The sequence below is a fragment of the Macaca fascicularis genome, chromosome 7 (genome assembly GCF_037993035.2).
Source record: "Macaca fascicularis isolate 582-1 chromosome 7, T2T-MFA8v1.1".
NCBI classification, from domain to species: Eukaryota; Metazoa; Chordata; class Mammalia; order Primates; family Cercopithecidae; genus Macaca; species Macaca fascicularis.
The window spans coordinates 42,009,665-42,034,161 of NC_088381.1; the positions used below are offsets into that span (position 1 = coordinate 42,009,665).

General features: G+C 50.9%; 1 protein-coding gene across 8 annotated transcripts in view; it reads right to left on the minus strand.

Annotated features, from left to right (window-relative positions):
- IGDCC4 (immunoglobulin superfamily DCC subclass member 4) overlaps nt 1-19,437 on the minus strand; it is a 42,312-nt gene extending 22,875 nt beyond the window's left edge. For 6 of the 8 annotated variants that reach the window (XR_012415075.1, XM_073996060.1, XM_015452962.4 and 3 more), the window contains exons 1-3: nt 18,480-19,437; nt 7,835-8,185; nt 7,007-7,148 (exon numbers count right to left, since the gene is read on the minus strand). Coding sequence is in view for 7 of the 8 variants with exons in the window: in XM_073996060.1 (XP_073852161.1) it covers nt 7,007-7,148; nt 7,835-8,185; nt 18,480-18,777 (791 nt within the window). In the remaining variant the exon portion in view is untranslated. The remainder of the gene's footprint in view (nt 1-7,006; nt 7,149-7,834; nt 8,186-18,479) is intronic. The other 2 variants (XM_045395609.3, XM_045395608.3) reach the window with 1 other exon arrangement.
- Nucleotides 19,438-24,497: the final 5,060 nt, after the last annotated feature.

The following is a 24,497-nucleotide window of genomic DNA, read 5'->3' on the forward strand; positions in this document are numbered from 1 at the left end:
TGAGGGTGTTCCCTGCCCTCTGGGCTAGAGAAATAGAAAGGTCCAGAGACCTTGCTTGAGAAACGATGTAATCTGGGATAGGGAGGTCTCCATGGGGGTTGGGATATTGGGGACCAGAGTGGGCTCTGAACTAAGGAGGGGGTGAATGGGTCCCTCAGAATCCTCCAACTGGGATCCCTACAGGGTCAGCTCCAGGTTGAGAGTCCTAGTTTATCAACAGAGCAAACGGTACTGGCCTCTGGGATGTAGGCTGGGCCAAGGTCAGAGAGGGAAGAGGGCAGTTGTGCACTTGGTGGAGATCCCTTAGCTCCTGGGGAAGTGGGGTCTAAAAAAATCTAAGCATGGGACAGGAGAAGTAGCTCAAAGGCTGGGGAGGAAGAACGTTCTAAATAGGGGCCCTACAAACATGCCGTGGTCCAAAGACTTAGAGGACTTAGAAAAAAATACAGCCGGGCGCGGTGGCTCACGCCTGTAATCCCAGCACTTTGGGAGGCCGAGACGGGCAGATCATGAGGTCAGGAGATCGAGACCATCCTGGCTAACACGGTGAAACCCCGTCTCTACTAAAAAAAAAACAAAACAAAAACAAAACAAAACAAAACTAGCCGGGCGAGGTGGCAGGTGCCTGTAGTCCCAGCTACTCGGGAGGCTGAGGCAGGAGAATGGCGTAAACCTGGGAGGCGGAGCTTGCAGTGAGCTGAGATCCGGCCACTGCACTCCAGCCTAGGCGACAGAGCGAGACTCTGTCTCAAAAAAAAAGAAAAGAAAAAAACCCATAAATGTGCCCTGCTCTTTCCTGCATGGCACAGGCAAACCCACCTCTGCCCCCAGCCTCTTACCCTCAGTTCCAACAGCTGTCTACATAAGTGCTGGGGCAGAGCGAGAGAAAGGGACAGCGAGGCAAATGTGGCTAGAGGGAAATCCTGGGCCAGCACCCAGTCTGTTGCCAGAGAAGAACGGACAGGAAAGGACGAATTGGGGAAGGACAAGAAGGACCCACCTAGCAAACAGGCCCCACCCCCATCCATCTAATGTGCTCTTCCTCCAAGATCTTTCTTTCTCCTCTTTTCCCCTCGGTCTAGCGAGCTGACTATGCTGCTGGGAACTGCCTACATTTCCTAACCCCAATGTTTCTAGGTCTTTCCAGGGAAAAGTGTGCTTCAAGTACTCAAGAGCTAGTCTCTCCTTTGAAAAAATAACATTCCCTTAATTATGTGTGTTGAGTGAATGAACGAATGAACAAATGAATGAATGAATGAATTCCTTTCCCCAGATACGGTGCTATTGCTGCAGGCGATAGAAGCAAGGGGGAACCACTTTTAGTGTTCATCTAAAATCTTTTCTGGCCAGGCTTTTTGGGAGGCAGAGGCAGGAGGATTACTTGAGGCCAGGAGTTGGAGACCAACCTGAACAACATGGTGAAACCCAGTCTCTATGAAAAAATACAAAAATTAGCCAAGGCATGGTGGAGCACACCTGTAGTTCCAGCTATTCAGGAGGCTGAAGTGGGAAGATCGCTTGAGCCGGGGCGGTAGAGGCTGCAGTGAACCACCGCACTCCAACCTGGGTGGCAGAGTGAGTCTCTGACTCAAAAAAATCTTTTGCTTTGCTAAAATGTGTTTTTAGAAGCTCTGTCCTTGGAAAGATGTTCAAGATATATTAGTTAGTAGGGGGAAAAAGTAAAAAAAACAGTGTTTATGAAGAAATTCTACTTTTAGAAAAGAGAGAAAAGTTATGTTAGGATATACATAGAAAAAGTCAAAGGTGGCAAAGCTTGTGTGGTTTATGGGGGTTTTCTGCAGGAGTGGGATCGGGGGATTCTTATTTATTGTGGCTGTTAAGAGGTTTTTTTTTGCAATTAATATGTATCCATTAGGAAATATAAATTTTTAAAATGTAAATTGCTAATAGTCTGTGCCCTTGTACACTTTGCTTTATAACTTGGGCTCTAACACAGAAGCACTGTGACATGGTGGAGAGAACTAGTTTCAATGTATGTGATTTTAGCAAGTGACATTCCATATCTGGGCCACAGTTTTCTCGTTTGAAAAATGGGTTAAATAATTCCTGTCCTGCCTACTTCACAACTCTGACCCTCTTAATGTGTCTTGAGCTCACATTAGATAATGGACATATATATATTTATGAATTGCAAGCTCTAAACACATGTTTACAATGGTGTAACCCATATATATATTTCAAAAGACTGCAAGGAAACTCTCAAATTGGTGAAAGCTGTGTTCAGTCAGGAGGTGACTTTTTTCCCCTTTCTGTAAAGTTGGTATACTTTACCATTTTAAAAGAAATTCAAATTTCATATAAAATAAAAGCTACTTATAGAATGAAAAACAATCTCAAATCAAAAGGAAGGGATTATTCTTTTTCCAACCTCAAACCTGAGTCTGCTGCCCCTACCCACAAAAGGCCACTTGGGTCCCTAGGATTAAAGAACACGGAAGAAATGACGAAGCTGCTCTGAATTTCCCAAGGGCCGAGGAGCCCCCACTCTAAGCCCTTGAGATCCACCCAGGGCAAGGGGATACTGGCTGGGAGTCACATGAGATTGACAGAAATGGCAACCACTGGGAGAGGGTAGGGCAGGAGCCCATGTTATTTAAGTCCCTTAGTTACGTGTTTCTTATGAGTGAATGGCGATAATAAAATTATTTCAAGTGGATCCAGATACACGGCTTTTTATCCTAGAAGTTATATTATTTATTTTTATGGCTGTCTTCTATTTATGGCAAGTGTTGCTGGTTTTCCATTTTATTGCAGTGAGATAATGTTCCTTTTTAAAATGTGTTCAAGTTACAAAAGAGTGAGTTGATGTAAAGAAAATTATTAAGTGATTGTGTAAATGGTATAAGTATGGTCACAGTTATGAAGGTGGTTTGTGAATGCCTGGGATTTGGGAAACATTGCTCTCATTGATTACTGGTTCCCATGGAAGAAAAATTATCCCCTAGATTATCCCATTATTAGAAAATAGTATAAGTACCAGGGATTTGCCTTGGGCTCTAGTCTTTACCATCAGTTCCAAACGAAGCACATACACCCTGATGCAGTGTGTTTATTAACTGCACATGTGCACACACTACACCAAGGCATATGGTCTCCTTCAAACCACTGGGCTGAGTTTATGAATAGCATATTTGTGCATGCACTATATCTGGGCATGTGTAAAAATACATACCTTGGGCATAATCAAGTTGCTGTTTTAGACATTTCTTTATTCCCCCTACACAATGTGCCGGGACATGCGAGCCCAGCTTATTTATAGATGAGGATCACTTTTCAGAGGACTTGGGGGCAAACACTCCCAGAGTCCAGAAACTGGCAGCTCTGGCCTCCTGGGTTAGGTTTGTGGCTTCAGGGGATGACGCCTGAGCTAGACGTTGGGGATGGTGGGGAAGTCTGAAACCCACTGGTTTGCTGAGAAGCTTTGGGGAAGTAACTTATCTGCTCCCAGCCACAGTTGGACTACAGATTTCTAAACCCAACTTTAATTTTTTAAAAAATTATAGTCATAATGTGATACAAACTCCTTCAGACCTCTCTGGTTCTGCACCCAACTACTAAATGACACCTACCAGAAGCCTGTGTATCCTCCACACAGGGTGCTGGAGTCTGACACTCTTGAGTACTAAGCTGTGTGACCTGGGGCAAGTTATTTCTGTCTCTGATCCTCCAATCCCTCATTTAACAATCCAGATAGGCCGGGCGCGGTGGCTCAAGCCTGTAATCCTGGCACTTTGGGAGGCTGAGACGGGTGGATCACAAGGTCAGGAGATCGAGACCATCCTGGCTAACATGGTGAAACCCCGTCTCTACTAAAAAATACAAAAAAACTAGCCGGGCGAGGTGGCGGGCGCCTGTAGTCCCAGCTACTCGGGAGGCTGAGGCAGGAGAATGGCGTGAACCCGGGAGGCGGAGCTTGCAGTGAGCCGAGATTGTGCCACTGCACTCCAGCCTGGGCGACAGAGCGAGACTCCGTCTCAAAAAAAAAAAAAAAATTCCAGATAAAAATACCTACCATATTCATATGTACAGACCTGAATGTTCATGAAGTGGTAAGAGAAAAAAAAAAAATTAAAGTTGCAATATAATCCCATTTTTGTTTTTGAAAAGAAAAGATGATTCAACAAAAAACTTAGTATGTACAATATAATTTATTATTATTATTATTATTTTGAGATGGAGTCTTCCTCCATCACCCAGGCTGGAGTGCAATGGCGCCATCTTGGCTCACTGCAACCTCTACCACCTGGGTTTAAGCAATTCTCCTGCCTCAGCCTCCTGAGTAGCTGGGTTTATAGGTGCTGGCCACCATGCCCAGCTAATTTTGGTAATTTTAGTAGAGATAGGGTTTCACCATGTTGACCAGGCTGGTCTTGAACTCCTGACCTCAGATGATCCACCTGCCTCAGCCTCCCAAAGTGCTGGGATTACAGGCGTGAGCCACTGCACCAGGCCTATGTTTTGCTTTGTTTTCTTTTTTTTAGACAGAGTCTCGCTCTGTCACCCAGGCTGGAGTGAAGTGGTGCTATCTTGGGTCATTGCGACTTCTGCCTCCTGGGTTCAAGTGATTCTCCTGCCTCAGTCTCCTGAGTAGCTGGGATTACAGGCATGTGACACCACGCCTGGCTAATTTTTTTTTTTTTTTTTGTAGAGATAGGGTTTCACCAAGTTGGTCAGGCTGGTCTCAAACTCCTGACCTTGTGATCAACCCACCTCAGCTTCTCAAAGTGCTGGGATTACAGGTGTGAGCCACCGCACCAGGCCTAAGTTTTGTATTTTTTGAGAGATGACGTTTCACCATATTGCCCAGGTTGGTCTCTAACTCCTGAGCTCAAGCGATCCACCCGTCTTGGCTCCCAAAGTGTTGGGAGTACAGGCGTGAGCCACTGCGCCCAGCCACATTGATATGAATTTAAAAAATGCATCTGCTAGAAATATAAATTAAAAGTAAATAGAGGAAGATATGAAAATAAGAAATACCTATGTTAAAGGATGATTGGAAGGATTAAGTGAGAAAACATGTAAAAGGCACAGCACAGTGCCTGGCCCAAGGTACACTCCCATTAAGTGGTTCATGTTGTGACTTTCAACATGGGGAGATTTTGCTGCCCTCTGCTCCCCTCTCTGGGGGGCATCAGGAGTAGGCTCTTGCTTGGTTCTCACTTGCCCAGATCATCTGTTCTGGGTTCACGGAACTCCCAGGAGACACCCGTCATCACACAGTGGTGAGAGCCTCCACGTTTAGAAAGGCACAGAACTGAAAATGTCAGCATTAGAAAGGCTGGGTCAGCATTTCCCAGGGTTCACTCTCTAGAATGCTCATTCATGGGATGTTAAGGGGCTCCTGGGCAAATGAGCCTGGGAAGTGCTCGATTAAACAAGGCCCACAGATTCTCATTACACCCCTTCTCAGGGTCTTGCCAACTCCAGGAGGGAGATTTACAGGCAGTTTCCTGTTCTTATTTGATCATAGAATACTTCATTCAAGAAACATTTAAAGGGACTAACATTCTATAAAAGCCACACTTTGGGAAACCACAATCTAAATCAACTTTCATTTGTTTTCCCTTTCATTTCATAGGTGGGAAGGAGAATAGGCTGGGTGAGAAGTGACTCTCTGAGGACCAGTGTCACCAAAGTCAACAGGATCTCTCTCTCTCTTTTTTTTTTTTTGAGACAGGGTCTCGGTGTGTTACCCAGGCTGGCTGGAAAGCAGTGGCATTATCACAGCTCACTGTAGCCTCGATCTCCAAGTGATCTCTCTCAGCCTCCCAAGTAGCAGGGACCACAGGCGCCACACTGCCATGCTGGGTTAATTTTTGTATTTTTTATACAGACAGGGTTTCGATATTTTGCATAGGCTGATCTTGAACTCCTGGGCTCAAGCGATCCTCCTGCTTTGTCCTTCCAAAATGTTGGGATGACAGGCGTGAGTCACCACACCCAACCAGGATCTCTTATGTATGGACCGCTCATCCTCTTCCTCCCTCACAACTATCTTGTGGCTTTTCTACCCCAAAGTTTCTCCTACAACCCCCAATTTTATCCACACATGGGCAAAAGTCAGAGGAGCTGGGACAATGCGACACAGGCAAGAGAAGGTTGGTTCCAGAGGAGAAAGGGCAGTGTTTCAGAGCCTGAGGAACCCCACTTCCACCAGGACGGGAGAAGGATCTAGCTGGTAACTACGGCTACGGAGATATAGTGGGAGGACTGCAGGGTGACTGGGAAAGGCCTTGGAGCCACATTTCCAAAGATACATAAGAATTTAGCGGGTGATGACTGAGTCATGAGACCAACTCAGAGACCACAGATGCAAATGAGCCTTGTGGTTTCTGGTCACACTGTATACACATCTGGACCTACCCAGGAAGCCACAAGAGGGACCAAGTCCAGGGCCTAGCCTCTGCTTCCCTTCTGCCCTGGAAGCTCTTCCCTGGGATTGCTCTACCCATCCATTGCCTTTACAGAGAAAGAGGAGAGGGAAAGAGGAAAGACCTCTACAATTCACTTCTCAGAGGGCTGCGCCCCACTGGCTGGAACTGAGAGAGAAGTGATGCATCTAGAGTGGAAACTCCGGAGGAACCCTGAAAAGAGAAAACCTTCCCAGCAGCCTCCGGGAGCCCTCAACAGACAACCAGCATTCTGCCAATGGCTCACGGCATGGCTTGGGATAAACCACAGCTCCTCTCTGGCCCTCAGTCTCCACAGTAAAGCAAGTGGTTGGACTAGATGTGCTGGGAAGGACTCTACTACGACACCCACCCAGGCTCCACAGCTCAGTGGGTGGCTTTCCTCCCAGGGAGCAAAAACTTCTTGTCCAACTTCTCTTTGGGACCAGACATGAGCCAGGAGTCAGGCGGTGCTTGACACTCAAGTCAGCTTAGGTAAATGCAGCTACCTTGACTCTAAGAATCTCAGCTCTGAGCGCACCCCAGAGCCCTCTCTACCCCGTCTACCAGGACCCGCTCCCCTACAGGGCACTCACCGAGGCTCCTCAGGCAATGTCACCTGGTCCTTCTCCCAAGAAATGATGGGAGCTGGCAGCCCTTCAATGTGGCACTCAAAGCGAGCTGTCCCGTTCTCCTCCACCGTCTGAGACTCCGGGTGCAGAGAGAAGTCTGCGAGTGCTGGAGACAATGAGACACAGGCAGGGACGGAAGAGGAGTAGGAGAGAGAGGCCACAGCAAGCACAAACAGTGAAACACGTCCGCGTGGAGACACAGAAACAGAGTCATAGAAACACAAGCAGAGCCAATTCAGACCGAGGGAGACACAACAAGAAGTGGTGATTAGTGGTCAGATGCTGCCAGCAGAATGAATTCCAAAGCCTCCCTGCCCAACATCATCGTGATGGTCAAACTATACAGTAAGATGCACATTTCTTCTGGCCTGAAAGTTATTTCATGGTGATCTGTGCCTCCTGAGAGGCCCCTAAGGGGTAAGGCTGGAGCGTGGGGTTTGACTCCACATGTTCCACCTGCCGTGCAGTTCCCTTAGGAGGCAGCTTTGTGCCTCTGACACAAAGGGGGCACTCTGGCAGGCTCCCTGGAGGAAAGCACAAGCCCAGACTCTAGGACTCAAAGGGAAAGAAAGGCAGAAGGAACAGGGGAGTGGAGAAGAAGTGGGAAGATTATGGAATACCCAAGAATGAGGATAGACAATACCAGGAAGAGACCTATTGAGCAGGATGGGAGGCAGGGAAAGGGGGAGTGGGCTCAAGAGAGAGGCATTTGTGCAAGTAACTAACTGCAGATCCCACTTCACACACCCCAAGTCTAGGTTTCAGCCTCAGCCCCCCGATGCAAGCACTTACTGGCAAGCTTGACGACAGCAGCCTGGCTGGCCAGCACTCCGAGGGGGCCGTGGGCCAGGCACGAATAGCTGCCTTCAATGACCCCCACAGCCTCAGGGACTGCCTCGTCACTGCCATTGGGTGCTAGTGGCTGGGACAGCCACAGGGAACCATTGGGCAGCAGGTGTAGGTGGTCGTGCTCCAGCAGGGTGTCCCCATCCTTGCTCCAGGTCACCCTGGTGGGGGGTCCAGTGGCAGCAGCCCCCAGGCTACAGTTCAGCACTGCAGCCTGCTCTGGGCCCAGGATCACTTGTAGCGGCCCCACTCCACAGCGCAGCTCCACAGTCGTCTCCTGGGGCAACAGCAGCCCCCCTGCATAGAGGAGGAGCATGGGGCCATCAGTGTGTGTCCCCCCACCTCCCACAGCCTCTGCTCCTGAGTCACCCGAGCAGGGGGGCAAATCAAGGAGAAAGACCTGCATCTGGATCCCGGTTCTCCCCTTACTAACTGTGACTTTGGACAAACGGCTGCCCTTCTCTGTGCCTGTCTTCCCCGCTGCTGTTTCCTCATAGCAGCATTATTCATAATAGTAAGAGTGGAAACAACCCAAAAGCCCATCACCTGATAAATAGATAACTGGATTACTCAGCCATCAAAAGGAATGAAGGACTGATGCATGCTACAAGGTAGCATGAAAACTTGACGCTAAGTGAAGGAAGCCAGTCATAAGATGCCACATTTTGCATGATCTCATTTCTATGAAATGCCCAGAGAAGGCAAATCCATAAAGACAGAAAGTGGATTAATGATTATCAGTGACTGGGGGAGGAAGGACAGGGAGTCACTGCTAATGAGTACAGGGTTTCTTTTGGGGGTGATGAAAATGTTCTAGAATTAGATAGTGGCTGTGGTTGCACAACGTTGTGAATATGAATAAACCAAAAACCACTGAGTCGAACACTATAAAGGGTGAATTTTGTAGTATGTAAATTGTGTCTCAATTGAAAAAGCATACCAACCTGGGTAACACAGAGAGACCCCATCTGTACAGATAATGTAAAAAGTTAGCTGTACGTGGAGGCATGCGCCTGTGGTCCCAGCTACTCAGGAGGCTGAAGCAAGGAGGATCGCCTGAGCCTGGAAGTTCAAGGCTACAGTGAGCCACGATCACGCCACTGCACTCCAGCCTGGGTGGCAGAATGAGACTCTGCCTAAAATAAAAAAAAGCATAGCAATTCCTTTCTCATAGGGCTGTTGTAAGCATTAAACGAGATGATGTGTGAGAAAAGAATATAGTGGATGGGCGCGGTGGCTCACGCCTGTAATTCCAGCACTTTGGGAGGCCGAGGCAGGTGGATCACAATGTCAGGAGTTCGAGACCAGCCTGACCAACATGGTGAAACCCCATCTCTACTAAAAATACAAAAACCAGCCAGGCGTGGTGGCGCGCACCTATATTTTCAGCTACTCAGGAGGCTGAGGCAGGAGAATCACTTGAACCCAGGAGGTGGAGGTTGCAGTGAGCCAAGATCGCGCCATTGCACTCCAGCTTGGGTGACAGAATGAGATTCTGTCTCAAAAAAAGAAAAAAAAAAAAAAGCACAGTGCCTGACACAGAATGGGGGCTCAGTAATGTCATTCCCTACCCCGGAACCTAACAGATGATATTGGTCATTATTATCCAATCAAAAATATGCCACTGGAGGCCAGGCATGGCGGCTCACTCCTGTAACCCCAACACTTTGTGAGGTTGAGGGCCGAGGCAGGAGGATTGCTTAAACCCAGGAGTTTGAAACCAGTCTGGGTAACATACGGAGACTTCATCATTACAAAAAGAAATTTTTTTATTAGCCAGGCATGGTGGGAGGATCCCTTGAGCCCAGAAGGTCGAGGCTGAAGTGAGCTGTGATTGTGCCACTGCACTCTAGCCTGGGTAACAGAGCGAGATCCTGTCTAAAATATATACATATGCATATGTAGATCTCTCTCTCACTCTGTCTCTCTTTATACACACACACACAGAGGCTAGAAAAATACTGTATCCAAGAAACATTTAAAATGTATTATAAGTGTGAGAAAGTGTGTGTGTGTGTGTGTGTGTGTGTGTGTATGCTATATATTTTGAATGAACAAAACAAAAATAAGTCCCAGCTGGTTGGGGGAGCCACCTGGATGAAGGGAAGTCAGACATTTCCCCTTCCCCGACAATGAACTAAGTGAGCAGATCCTGCTGGGAATTAAGTGCCCCAGGTAGGGACTAGACTCAAGCCGGATTCAGAGCCAGCATGAGAGGAGGCTCCCATGGCTCATTCCAGGCCCTGGCAGCCTGCAGCCTGGTCTGTCCTGGTGACTGGAGAAGCTCAACACTCCCTGCAGCTAATTTACCCAAGGCCATGCAGGAGGCCAGAGCCAGGATTCAGGTCTCCTGACTCAATCCAGGGTTCTTTTTTCTCCCAAGGCCCCAGAAGAGCCTACAGACCCCAACACTGCCCTTGCCACAAAGGGGAGAGCAGGGAAACAGTAGAGGAAGGGATGCCCTCCCGGGGTCAAGGCAAAAACACACAAAGGCCAATGTTTATTATTGGAACCAATATTCAGCAGGACCCAGCCACCATTATTCATAGAGAAATGGTCGGTTCTCCCCGTTGTGTCTCCCAACAGTTTGACCTGCTGCCTCCTTGTCTTATAAAAGCTCAGTGGCCCAAGATCCCTTCTTAGGCTCTGGTCTGACTCCTTACTTCAAGGCAGAATGGTATGTCTGAGAGGAACCAGGGACAGAGGTTGGGACAATGGCCCATATTCATTACAAGGCAAGTCTGGACTGACAGAGCCACATGGGGACATGCACAAAACAATGGTGAGGGAACCAGGAGACCCTGGGTTCTAGGTCCAGCTCCATCACAGTCTAGCCATGTGGTTTTGGCCCAGTCTTTTCCCCTTCTGGACCCCAGCTCACTGGAATGTAGCAGGTGACCTCTGAGATTCTATGATTCTATGATTATTCGCTGACAATGGACACACCTATTTCTGAACAAACATAAAACACCATTGAGACCACACACGAATTGGTAAACATAGCTCTGCACTCCTGAACACGTGCACCTCAGTCTCTGCCACACTCTCCAACACCTGGACACACAGGCCAACATTTAGAACCCCTGTGAGTCTCCAGACTCCCTTCCCACCACCTCCAAAGACGAACAAGAGTGAGGGGAGAAGAGCAGTGATGGCTACGTGAAATAAGGAGGCCAGGGCAGAAGCCAGGGCTCCGGGATTGCAGTGTGAAGGGCGGACGGAGAGACAGGACCTGACCTGGGCCGCTGCCTTTCTTAATTCATCAGATGGGTTCTGCTGGACACCTCTGGCTACACAACTGGCCTCAGTAGTACTCGTGGGTTCAGGAGGGAGAAGCGGCCCCTGCCCTCACCAAGTTTCCATTCTAATTGGGGAAACCAATGTGGCATTCACGCTACTATGGGCCACGTGCTGTGGTGGAAACAGCTTTTGACCTTGGGGAAGAAGATCAAGGTTTCAACCTTGCTGCTCCACCTACCAGCTCTGTGACAAGCCACTTAACGTTTCTGGGACTCAGTTTCCACATGCATAAAATGAAGATGACACCACTAAGCGTGAAGGAATTAAACAAGACAATGTATGTCAGGGCTACAGCTCAGAGCCTAATAGACATCACTCAAGGAATGGGAGCTCATTCTTTGTCTGTTTGTTCTTTCGACAGTTGTGCTCTGTTGCCCAGGCTGGAGTACAGTGGCACGATCTGAGCTCACTGCAACCTCCACCTCCCGGGTTCAAGTGATTCTCCTGCCTCAGCCTCCTATGTAGCTGGGATTACAGGCATGCACCACCACACCTGACTAATGTTTGTATTCTTAGTAGTGACAGGGTTTCACCATGTTGGCCAGGCTGGTCTCGAACTGCTGACCTCAAGTGATCTGCCTGCCTTGGCCCCCCCAAAGTGCTGGAATTACAGGCATGAGCCACCATGCCCGGTGGGGAGCTTATTCTTTACAGGCACTTTGTAACTGTAAAGGGCTGTACAAGTGCTATTTGCTGTTCTTATCATCCAGTCCCTTCTATCTCTAAGGCCCTAGATGCCATGATTCAACTACAGGGTAGGGGGAAGGCAAGCCCGGCTCTCAGCCCAGCGGCTTCCAAATACCCATTCCAGCCACTAAGCAGTGGGTTTGGATTTCAGGGGAGAAAACTCCCACAGGACACGAATCCCTGAGCCCTCCGGCAGCCTCCCTGCCCCCTAAAGCATGTCCCGGGCTTGGAAAATCCCCTGCTGCGATGAACAAACAATGTGAACAGTTGGGGCCCGAGCAGCTGCTGGGTATGTCAGCAGCCTGGGCTCTGGCAAGCAGGACGGCCGCCAGAGGGGCTGGCGGCTGGCTGGGGAGCCCAGAGGAGGCTCCGATTCCCTTCCTGAATATTCATGGATCAGCAGATGTCTGGCTTCCCCACCTCTGAGGAACTCAGCAAGGCAGGAACAGGGAAAGCAACAGGGACGTAGACACAGAGAGAAGAGGGGGTCCTCCTCAGAGAGCAGCAGTGCTGTGCCAGCAGCCCAAGACAGCCCATTTTAGTGGAAACGTCTGCAAAGCCTGAGAAGCCTCATTCCACAGATGGGGAAACTGAGGCTTGGGGAGGGGTCTCATCTCTCGGGAGACAGTCTGGGAAAACTGCCCTCTTTGACTTTTTGGTGATGAACCCAGCATTGAGGAGACAACTGCTCCTGAATAAGAGCGTTCTCTCTGTCTCTGTGCCCAACCTGATTTCTGTGCCCAGGAAGCGTATCCTTAGGGACTCAGGTGCCAGCCCTTCTATGAGGCTGCTCCTGCCTTCCCAGGTAAAGTTTTTCCTAAGTCTCAAACTGAAGCCACTTGGAGGTCCCTTACTCTTGCCTAGACAGACAAGGGGGTGTGGTGGGACAAGCCTGGCCTCAGAGTCCTGGGTTCTAGGTCCAGTCGTTCGTTGCATGACCCGGTGTGAGCTACTTTTGTCCTTTTGGCCTCAGTTTCCCCAATCTTAAAATGAGGAGTCTCCAAACTTCTCAAACATTTTCATCCAAATTCTCCCAACAGCAGAGGAACACATATTTACAAGGCTCACTGCCTGCTTAAAATGTGTTGCCTTTTAAACCTCTAGCACATTTTGCACTCTGCTCCATAACACAGCAATATTTGTTTTAATGTAAGTGTGGTTCCCATACCACCAAATCTTTTCACAAAAGATGCTCTGGGGAGGAGACCTTATTTGTCCAGGAGCTTCATGGCCAGCACTTTCTTGCCACCCCAACCCATTGTCATGGCTGACCCCCAACATTTTTAGCCCTCCCTCTCAGGGCGGGGGTGGACACATTGCAGGTGCCCAGTGGACACTTGCTGCCCGCCGGCTGTCTTGAGGGGGCCGCCCCTCCCATAATCCCTTCTCCTCAATCTCCTCAGTGAGACTCTGCCAGAGACACAGAGCTGCTGCATTTGGGAACCCTAGGGCCACCTCTCAATCTCCTTTTTCTGACAGATTATTTTACCCACTTACAGGATAAATTGGATTTTATGAGGCCAATTAGAACCCAGACAGAAAGGAGATTCGCTGCTGAGCTCTAGAGCCAGCTCAATGCTGTTTCGTGGGATTAGTGGAGGCCTGGCGTGAGTTCCATTTTTCAGTGAATTCTTAGGGAAGGGGCGTGTAGCTGGGGGAGGGGAACAACGAGGCCAAGATGGCTCCTTCATTAAGCCAGGAACTTGCCACAAACATCACATCAGTGCCTCCTCACTTCTGAATTTCAGGGCCCAACAGATTTACTACTTGTTTTCAGCCCAGGAGAAATTCCCCACGACACCATCACCATTCTCCTTTCCCAGGGAACACAAGTCGGTTCCTTCCAGAAACCTCCCTTCCCGCCCCCCACCTTGGCCACCTCCCTTACCACATGCTGAGCCCCTCCCCCCAACAGCTGGAAGGAGAGTTGGGACAGTTGCCTGGGACACAAGGAAGGCCTCAGCTCTCCCTTCATCTGCAATCCTGAGGGGAGAGGCTTAGCCTCAGCCTATCCGACAGCAAAGCCAGGCTCAGCTTGACCTGCCTACCTCCCGCTCCCCTGAGACCCTTTGCCCCTCCACACACAGCGAACCATGGCCAGTTCTCTGAAAACACATCTTGTTCCATGCATTGCTGGTGCTGCGCTCACTCCCTAGAACAGCTGTGACGTCTCTGGTTGCTTCAGACACCTCTCCTTTTTCTGCCCCGTAGAACGCTGGCACCCCCATCATCGCAGTTGTCACTCCAGATATTTTTTTGGTGGGGGAGAAGGAGTCTCACTCTGTCACCCAGGTTGGAGTGCAGTGGCATGATCTCAGCTCACTGCTACCTCTGCCACCCAGGTTCAAGTGATTCTCCTGCTTCAGCCTCTTAAGTAGCTGGGACTACAGGTGTGTGCCACCACGCCCGCCTAGTTTTTGTATTTTTTGGTAGGAAGGGATTTCACCATGTTGGCCAGGCTGGTCTCGAACTCCTAACCTCAAGTGATCCACCCACCTTGGCCTCCCAAAGTGCTGAGATTACAGGTGTGAGCCATCACGCCCAGCCTTCACTCTAGGTTTTTGACTTGCCTTTCTCCTCAACTAGGCATCAAAGTCTTGGGGTTATGTCTTAGTCAGCTTTCTAAATCCTCAGTACCCGGAACAGTGCCTAACACACAGCAGGTGCTCAATAAACATTTCTTGAATGGATGAGTGAATCCATGAAAACATCCTCGAAAAGATAAGACACAGAGCCCCCTGTGCTTTTCTAAGCATCAGTTTCCTTATCTGTAAAAACAATAGTAACTCCCTTCAGGGCGGGAGAAGATGTCAGGAAGACATGTGGAAACTGCCTAGCACACTGTGTGGCACCAGTCGACACAATACGCTTGAAAAGCAGAGACAGAACAGCAAGTCCACACTGAAAGAAACCCTGTATTTAAACATGACCAGGCTGGGGAGATCACTACCTTGCCTGTTCTCTTGCTGTATGGCTCATATGGTTAAAAAATATATTTCCCTTGTGCCCACCTGTCTCTCCCGGTATGTTCTGCTCACTGGCCAGAACTCTGTCCTGGAAACAATCTAACAAGGTAATGAGCCCCTTATAGAACCATCCAGGAGCCTTGGGTCTGCACCTGAAGGACAGCTTACTGGTCCTTGCTTCCCTGATCCCAAGGACCCCATGGGCTCCCAAATCCAGAGGATACCTCCTCAGCCTCAGCAGTGAGGCAGTAGTAGCTGGCAGCCCAGTTGGCACAGGTAACAGGGTTTGATTTCTCTGCATGTCGGGCCCCAAAACATACTCTCTGGTTTTCCTTCCTTGGCCCCCTAGCTCCTGTCATCCAACTCTGACCAGGCTGGGGTCCTCTCCCTCAGAGCCGTGCATACTCCTCCCCCTGCCCCCAAGCCTGCCTGGTAGACATCTGTTCTGCATCTGGAATTCTGTATCAAGTCTGGTTGCTGTACCATGGGAGAGAAAAGAGAGGTGGGTGGGGGGTAAGTGGAGGAGGGTGGATTCCAGAGCCCAGATAGACCTACTTGAGGGGAGAGCCTAAAGCTGATAATGTCTCATATGGTACAGAGGAGTGCAGAGTGGACTTGGGTATCCCTAGAAAGGGTGGTTCCATTTCAGTCCCTAATCATGTAACTTTGGGAAGTCACTCAGTTTTCTCATCTGTAAAACAGGCTCATGCTAAAATTATTTCTTCTTTTCTTTCTCTTTTTTCTTTTGAGACAGAGTCTCACTCTGTTGCACAGGGAGGAGAACAGTGGTACAGTGGTGCGAGCTATCACAGCTTACCACAGTCTTGAACTCCTGGGCTCAAGCAGCCCGCCCACTTTTGGCCTCCTGAGCAGCAAGGATAACAGTGCACACCACCATGCCTGCCACGCTTTTTTTTTTTTTTTTTTTCCCCGTAGAAATGAGGTTTCAATATGTCTCCCAGACTGGTCTCAAACTCAGCTCAAGCGATCCTCCTGCCTCAGCCACACAAAGTGCTGGGATACAGGTATGAGCCACGCATGGCACCTGGACTGAAATTATTTCTAAGTTCCTTTCAGTGCTGACATTCAATGATGCGCTAATTGTGAAATTGCTTAACTTGAAAGAGAGAACTTCAGGAGAAAAGAAATGCTAATTTACATGTAAATGTGTGTTTAATTGAGTAATGAAAGCACATAGAGGATCAATGGAGGCTGAGATACCTTCTGGATAAGATTCATTATTAAAAGAAACTCCCACTGTTTGACCTGGTTCCTAACCTCCAAGATGGGGAGAGAGACCCACCCCAAATAACTGAGATTGGCCTCTGAGCCTCTGGGCTGAGAAAGGGATAGAGGAGGTGGAGAGTTCCCAGGTGAGGAGAAAGCTCTTAAGTTCTTAGAGGCCTCCTATGACTGACCTCTAGGTTCGCCACCCTCCGAATTCTGACTTGAGAAGAAGGGAGAGGCGAGAGCACCACCTTTGTGCATGTGATAAGAACAGAGCTCGGCTTCTTGCCACTCGCTCACACACGGGTCCCAGTCCCTGACACAAGAACAGTATTGGGAGGAGATGGGCAGGCACAGGCATCATCCTAACCCCAATATCAGTCCTTCATTCTGCCTCATGTTTTTGTTTTGTTTTGTTTTTTGAGACAGAGTCTCACTTTGTCGCCCAGGCTGGAGTGCAGTGGCACGACCTCAGCTCACTGCAACCTCCACCTCCCAGGTTCAAACGATTCTCATGTCTCAGACTCCCAAGTAGCTGAGATTACAGGCATGCACACCACACCTGGTTAATTTTTGTATTGTTAGTAGATATGAGGTTTCACCATGTTGGCCAGGCTGGTGTTGAACTTCTGACTTCATGTGATCCGCCTGCCTCAGCCTCCCAAAGTGCTGGGATTACAGGCGTGAGCCACTGCGCCTGGCCTATTTCTTACTTTCCTCTCTCTCACCCTCTACAAATTCAATCTATCCTCAAGTTCTACTGATTCTATTTCCTGAAAACCTCTGGAATGCAGCCACTGCAGCTCAACCCCAACTGCCACTATGCTAGTTGCCACCATCCTCTCTTCTGGATTGCCACAACAGCCTCCGAGAGGCTGAGGAGCTGGAGCTTCCTGCCTCCAGCCCCACCCAATCCATCCCCACACTGGCTGCAATGAGATGATGCAAAGCTGATCTTAAATCCTGTCAAGGGCTCACAGGCACTCTCAGGCCAGAAACCTTGGTGGGCCCTGGAAAGCCCTTTGTGAGCTGGATCTAGCTCCCCTCTTCAGCCTCCTGTCTTGATACTCCCTGATCTCCTTCCATGCTTCCCCCACCTGCCCCACACCCACCCCTTGTCCCTAAACTCCAGCTAGCTAGATTTAGTTTAATCCAATGATCTAAACTAAATCACCTCTGAACGTTTGCACATGCTGTTCTCTGGAAAACTGTCCCCATCATCATTCTCCTACGGGGCTAACTCCATGTTGGGCTCTACTATTCATCACTTTCTTCAGGAAGCCTTTGCTGACCTTCCCAGACCGGTGTAAGAGCCCCTCCTCCTTGCCTCTTCCCCGGCACTGCAGGGGACTTGTCAGTTTCCCCCTCCACCGGACTGAAAGCTTTGCACCAGGGACGAGGTCTGCCTCCTTATTTACTATATTCTAGGCACTAGGCACAAGCTAGCTTACAAAAGGTGCTCCATAAATATTTGTTGAATGAATGAATGACCTCGGTACAGATCAGGGTGGCTAGTCATAACTCGACTGGAGTGTCCCCAGGCCTGCTGAGATTTGGAGGACCAGGGCAAGCTGTTGTAGCCGCTCACACTGCAACCAAGAGACGTCGCAACTCGGTCCCTCGCCTACTTTGTGCACTCGGGAGCAGGGAGAGGCCAGGGAAGCTGGGTCCCTCGCAGGAGGTCCTAAAGGCATTGGATAATGCGCCGGTGCGGTTCCCAGCCGTGATGCGGCTTTGCTGTGTGACCCTGAGCTCGTTCCACGAGCCCTCGGAATAGCGGAAGGTGGGGCAGGGGAAGTATTCCTTAATCCCCTGAGCTCCGGGAGGACAGACGCCTCTCTGACACTTCTCCGCCCCTTTCACCTGACAAGCCAGGGCCCCCGGCTCCCCTGGCCCAGCAGCCGAAACGCAGCCCCGCAGCTGCCTCCAGCTTAATCCGCGGTTGGGACTGGAAAGGGGCGTGTCTTTGTAGGGACAGAAGGGGTCCGAGCAGTTCCCGGCACTTTCCCACCCGCTGTTTGGTTTTCCTGGAGATGGGCCTGGGGCTGGCCAGGCGAAGTCTCCTTCCCCCGCCTCCCTCCCACGTGGCCTGGCTGAGTCTCTCTGGAAAGCCGCAGCAGCTGGAGAGAAATCCCCCTCCCCACCCCCACCTCCAAGTCCCTCCCCGACTCTCCCCGGACACATCCTCAGCTCCCCCCTCCGCGGGGAAGGCGAGAACTAGGCGAACAAAGCGGCCAGCCCATCCCCCTCCCAGCCCTGCCACCTACACTCTCCATGGGCCACCCCCAAACGCACACCGGACAGGAAGCAACAGAGCTGTGGGTGGAAGCGGGAACCCTAGATACACACCCTTGGGGACTCCGCTCTCCCCCCCCCAGCCCTTTCTCCAGCTTGGACAACTCTTGACTTACCCCGTACCCACTCCGCACTGGGCTGCGGACTGGATGAGGCCCTGCTGACCTCGTGCACGCTTCCCGGGTCGGCCCCTGGAGGGTGGGGCCGGGGTGACACGCGTCCCATCCTGAGAACGAGCGCTGGACATGTCCACGAAAGCAAATGGTTTCCTGCCCCCTCCCCCAGTCCACTGCGGGCCACAGGTTTTGGGGAGCAACACCTCCCCCTACCCCTCCTTAACCGACCCCAGGAACCACACCCACTGGGCAAAGTTGAGTGTTGTTTTATCACCCCCCCCCCCCAGTCAATCGGCATCCATCGCTCTGTCCCCCACTACGGGCAAGGACACTTCCCAAATGCCAAGGCCAAATATTAGCTCAGCCCCATAAACACGATTGCACACGCACCCGACCCAAATGGAGGTGCAGACACAACCCCAGTCCCCTCCTCTTTCACACACACTCTCAACCCAAGACACGCGCAGGCAAGGCAGAGCCCGCCCCGCGAAAGCCACCGACACCGCAGCTACCCGCCCCGACGATGCCACGCCGCGACCGTGGCACGCACTGCGGACACGGCGGGAGCACTCCCAACACACACACACACACACACACACGACTCCAGACTCTGCGAACCAAAGACACACACTCAGTGCGGACAAGCACGCGCCGCAAACGACCCCCGGCCGCAGCTCGCAGATCCCCGCGCAGGCACCGCGGGCACCGGGACGCGCAGTCCCCGCACTTGCTCGGGACCCAGGCTCGCGCCAGCCCCGCAGCCCGATGCAGCCCAGGGCGCGGGCGCACCCTCACGCCGCAGCCGCTCCCGTCTCTCCGGGCGCCCACCCTTACCGCGCGCGGCCAGCAGGCAGAAGGTCAGCGCGAGGAGCCCGCGGCCGCGGCCGGCGTCCCCCCGCGCCATGGGGCTGGGCTCGGGCCGCCGCCGCCGCCGCCTCCCCGCGCCTCGGCTGCCGCCGCGGGGGGAGGGCGCGCCGGGCGTCAGTGGCCCGGGGAGGCGCGGCGCCGCGGGCGGGGGCGCGGCCTTGGGGGCCCGGGCCCGAGCTGGGGCCGGCGCGGGGGCCGGGGCCGCTGCCGCCTCGCCCGCCCCTCCATCGCCATCTTGGGCAAGCGGCCCGGGCGGGGGCGCCCGGCGAGTGCGGCCGCCCTGGCCCGGCCGGGGACCCTGCGCCCGGGCGCCACGGCCCTGCGCCGCGCGGGGGCTCTGCTGGGCCCGGGTCTGTGTCCCGGTGCCTCGCCCTCTCCGGGTCGCCTCGGATGCCCATGAGGCCGCCTGTTGCTGGGTCTGTCTCTTAGTCTCCCTGTCTCTGAGTCTCCTTGTCTCTCTGCCTCGGCGTCTCTATTTTTTCTCCCTGTTGCTGCCTCGGGGTCTCCTCCATCTCCGTTCCAGGCTCAGGGGAGGCAGATTCAGGGCCACTGTCTTTGTCCGAATGGCCCCCTTGCCACCCGAGCCCAGTCCATTCCAGCACAGGTCCTGGCCTGAATGCTGGTTCGCTTCTCCACACGCAGCGCAAGCCGACCCGCGGAGATCATGATAGTTCCTCCTCATCCCCATTTCCACTGCCATCCCAAACCAAGGGCTTCTCTTGGCCTCCTTCCCTTGCTCTGGCAGTAACCAACAGAGGCAGGACACTTTTACGCTACCTTCAAGCACTACCATATTCAGAAGTCGCCGCATGGGGAAACTGAGGCTGGAGGCTGTGAAGTGACTTGCCCAAGGACAGGAGTCTAGGGAGCAGCAGTTGCAGGACCTGAACCTTGGTTTTCTGACTTCAGAAGGTCATCTCCACTCCCTCACCCTGCATCTGCTGTCCAGTATTTACTGAACTACCCTTTCTCTCATTCTTCAAAGGTAGTTTCTCTAACCTACCTAGCCAAACTGCTTGCCTCAGTATCCCGCAAATATTTCTTGTTCTACAGCCAAGGGTTCAATTGTCAGGCTAGGGTGGGGAAGAGTACAGATTTCCATGACCTAGTTAAGGTCCTTTCCAACTCCAAGATGCCATAGTTCTTCCCTTCCAAGTGTTCCTGTGACTTAGAGCCATCTTGTCTCTACACCTATCTGTTGTCAGTTAACCCTGAATAATCTCTGGTGCTTTGCATATCTAACAGGCCTGGCGTTTATTCATTCATTGCGACGCCCCATCTTCACTTGCCCTATCAGCAGCATTTGACTTAGTGGATCACTCACTCTTCCTTGAAACACTTACTTCCCTTGGTGATCTCATCTGGTCCTCAAGGCTTTAAAGAGCATCTTTATGCTAATGATGTCCAAATGTATACTTTCAGCCTAGACCATCTTTCCTGAACCCCGGACTTGTGTATCCAGTCATCTATGCCCCAGTTCCTTTAGCTGTCTGGTAGACAAAATTATCCTGATCTTTTCTATCCATCTTTCTCCTCCCACAGTCTTCCTCATCTCAGTTCCTAGCAGCTCCATCTTTTCCTGTTGCCCAGGTCAAAAATGTACAGGCCGGGCGTGGTGGCTTACGCCTGCAATCCCAGCACTTTGGGAGGCCGAGGTGGGAGGATCGCTTGAGGCCATGGGTTCAAGACCAACCTGGCCAGCATAGCGAGACCCCCATCTCTGTTTTTAAAAATGTAGAGTCATCTCTTACTCTTCCTGTTCAGATCCTTCACCCTCCACTTACTCACTGTGGCCTTAGTCCAAGACCTGTCACCTTTCACCTGGATTGTCGCAGTAAACTCCTCACTGATCTCTTTCTGTCCTTGTCTTCCTTGAGTGTTTTTCTCAATAGAGCAGCCAGAGTGATCCTGTTAAAATGAGATCATGCCACTTCTCTGCTAGAAACCCACCAGCGGCTCCTATGTCAGAGCAAACGCCAAAGTCCTTATTGTGACCCACAAGGCCTATCTGATCTGTAGGCTTGTTTTACTCTCTGACTTCCCCTTTGACACCACCCCTTCTGCTCACCACCTCTCCAGCCACACCATCCTCCTTGCTGTAACTTGATCGCAGGCAGTCTCCTCCCCTCCAGCCTGAAGACCTTTGTCCGGCCAGTGCAAGTCTAAAGGTCTGTTCCCTCATACTGGATACCCTAAACGCTTTCTCACAACTCCACCAGCACTCTTCCTATCCCCTTTCCCTGCTGTCTATTCTTGTCTTTAACTGTCACTTTCTTTTTTGTTTTGTTTTCTTTTTCTTTTCTTTTTTTTTTTTTTTGAGACAAAGCCTTACTCTGTCCCCCAGGCTGGAGGGCAGTGGCTCACTGCAACCTCTGCCCCCTGGGTTCAAGCGATTCTTGGGCCTCAGCCTCTCAAGTAGCTAGGACTACAGGCCTGCGCCACCACACCCAGCTACTTTTTTGTATTTTTAATAGAGACGGGGTTTCATCATTTGGTCAGGCTGGTCTTGAACTCCTGATCTCAAGTGATCCACCTGCCTTGGACTCCCAAAGTGCTGGGATTACAAGCGTGAATCACCACGCCTGGCCAACACTTGTCCCTCCCTCCCTCCCTCCCTTCCTTCCTTCCTTTCTTTTTTTTTGATGGAGTCTCATTCTGTCACCCAGGCTGGAGTACAGTGGTGCGATCTCAGCTGACTGCAACCTTCGCCTCCCAGGTTCAAGCGAGTCTCCTGCCTCAGCCTCCCGAGTAGCTGTGATTACAGGTGCCTGCCACCACGCCCGACTAATGTTTTGTATTTTTAGTAGAGACAGGGTTTCACCATGTTGGCCAAGCTGGTCTCAAACTCCTGACCTCAGGTGATCCACCCACCTCGACCTCCCGAAGTTCTGGGATTACAGGTATGAGCCACTGCACATAGCCAACACTTGTAACTTACTAACATGCTCTACATTTTACTTATTTTCAATCTGTTTCCCCACTCCCCACAATCACAATGTGTGCTTCATGAGGACAGGGATTTTTTTTTTTTTTTTTGCTAGGTTCACTGCTGAATGCTAGGCAGCTAAACCAGTATCTCTCACTGTGTAGGTGCCAGGGAACTCAGATAAAAAATACAAGTCACTGCCCACAAGGACAGTAGTGTCCTAAATGGCATGGGGTGGCAGGGAGGATGGAACAAAAGGAGGAGGGATTTACTGTGTGTGGAGTGTGGGGACATGGAGGTTGAGAAAGAATGCTTCACAGAACTATTGATTGTTGTGGATGTTTGACATGGGTCTGGACAATTGAAAAGGCTAGAACTGACAGGGTGGTGGAAGAAACTCCCTCTGCAGAGGCCCTGGGCTGTGAGAGCATAGGGAAGCGTGCTCTTCCTGCCTGGAAATGGCATATCCCGTCATTGATTCGAGGGGCACCTGTTATGGGTTAGGCCCTGCTCTGGGCACTGGGAGCAGACTGGTGAGCAAGAGGAATCTTGCCTGAATGGTGCTTAGGCTACTGAGGGAGATGGACAAATGTGATACAGTCTGTGATGGGGTACAAGGAGGAGGGGCACTCAGGCCAGACCTGGGGGAAGCAGAGAAATCTTGTAGGAAAGACAGTGTAAGCAGAGTGCAGGAGGTGTGGACTGGGCAGGACAGCAGGGGCAGGACATGAAGCCAAACAGGGAGACCAGGGCTGGATGGACTGGCCTCATAGGTTATCTAGAAAGCAGTTGATTTGGCCGGGCGCGGTGGCTCAAGCCTGTAATCCCAGCACTTTGGGAGGCCGAGGCGGGTGGATCACGAGGTCAGGAGATCGAGACTATCCTGGCTAACATGGTGAAACCCCGTCTCTACTAAAAATACAAAAAAAAAAAAAACTAGCCAGGCGTGGTGGCGGGCGCCTGTAGTCTCAGCTACTTGGGAGGCTGAGGCGGGAGAATGGCGTGAACCCGGGAGGCGGAGCTTGCAGTGAGCCGAGATCACGCCACTGCACTCCAGCCTGGGAGACACAGCGAGACTCCGTCTCAAAAAAAAAAAAAAAAAAAAAAAAAAAGAAAGCAGTTGATTTAACTGTCTACTGAATGAATGAATGAACAAGATGTTGCCATATAGAGAGACTAATTCCACCAGCCACACACAAAAATCCAATTAATTTATCTATATTCATATCTCATTACACGGACTCTGGGTGGGGAGTAAATGTGAGAGGAGGAGGGATGGAGTTACAGGTTCAGGCCAGCCAAGCCCAGCAGAAGGAGTCAGAACCATGGTTCTTGTCCTGCCTTGGTTGCAGACTTGCTGCATGACCTCGGGCAAATTCCATCCTCTCTCTGGGCCTCAGTTTCATCACTGAGACAAAAGGGTTGGGGTATGATGCACATTTCTAACCAGTTCCAGAGTTCACAACATTAAAAGTGGATATAGCACCTGTTTTAATTTCTTTTTAAAAATCAATCAGGCTGGGCACGGTGGCTCATGCCTGTAATCCCAACACTTTGGGAGGCCGAGGTGGGTGGATCACCTGAGGTTAGGAGTTGGAGACCAGCCTGCCCAATATGATGAAATCCCATTTCTACTAAAAATACAAAAATTAGCCAGGCGTGGTGGCACACACCTGTAATCCCAGCTACTCGGGAGGCTGAGACAGGAGAATTGCTTGAATCCAGGGGGCGGAGGCTGCAGTAAGCCGAGATGGCACCATTGCACTCCAGCCTGGGCAACAAGCGCGAAACTGTCTCAAAAAAAAAAAAAAAAAAAAAAAAAAAAAAAACAAAAAACCAACTCAGTAATAAAATATTCTATTATTTTCCTCTTTCAACTGGTAACATGGAAAGCTTCCAAGGGTATATGGGGTGTTACAGGGTGGCAGTTAGTGGAGGGTGGAAGAACATGCTCAGATAAACATGGTTCACTGTCATGGTTTGTTTTTGTTTTTGTTTTTTTTGAGACGGAGTCTTACTCTGTCGCCCAGGCTGGAATGCGGTGGCACGATCTCAGCTCACTGCATCCTCTGTCTCCCGGGTTCAAGAGATTCTCCTGCCTCAGCTTCCCAAGTAGCTGGGACTACAGGTGCGTGCCACTACTCCCAGCTAATTTTTTATTTTTAGTAGAGACAGGGTTTCACTATGTTGGCCAGGCTGGTCTCGAACTCCTGACCTCAGGTGAT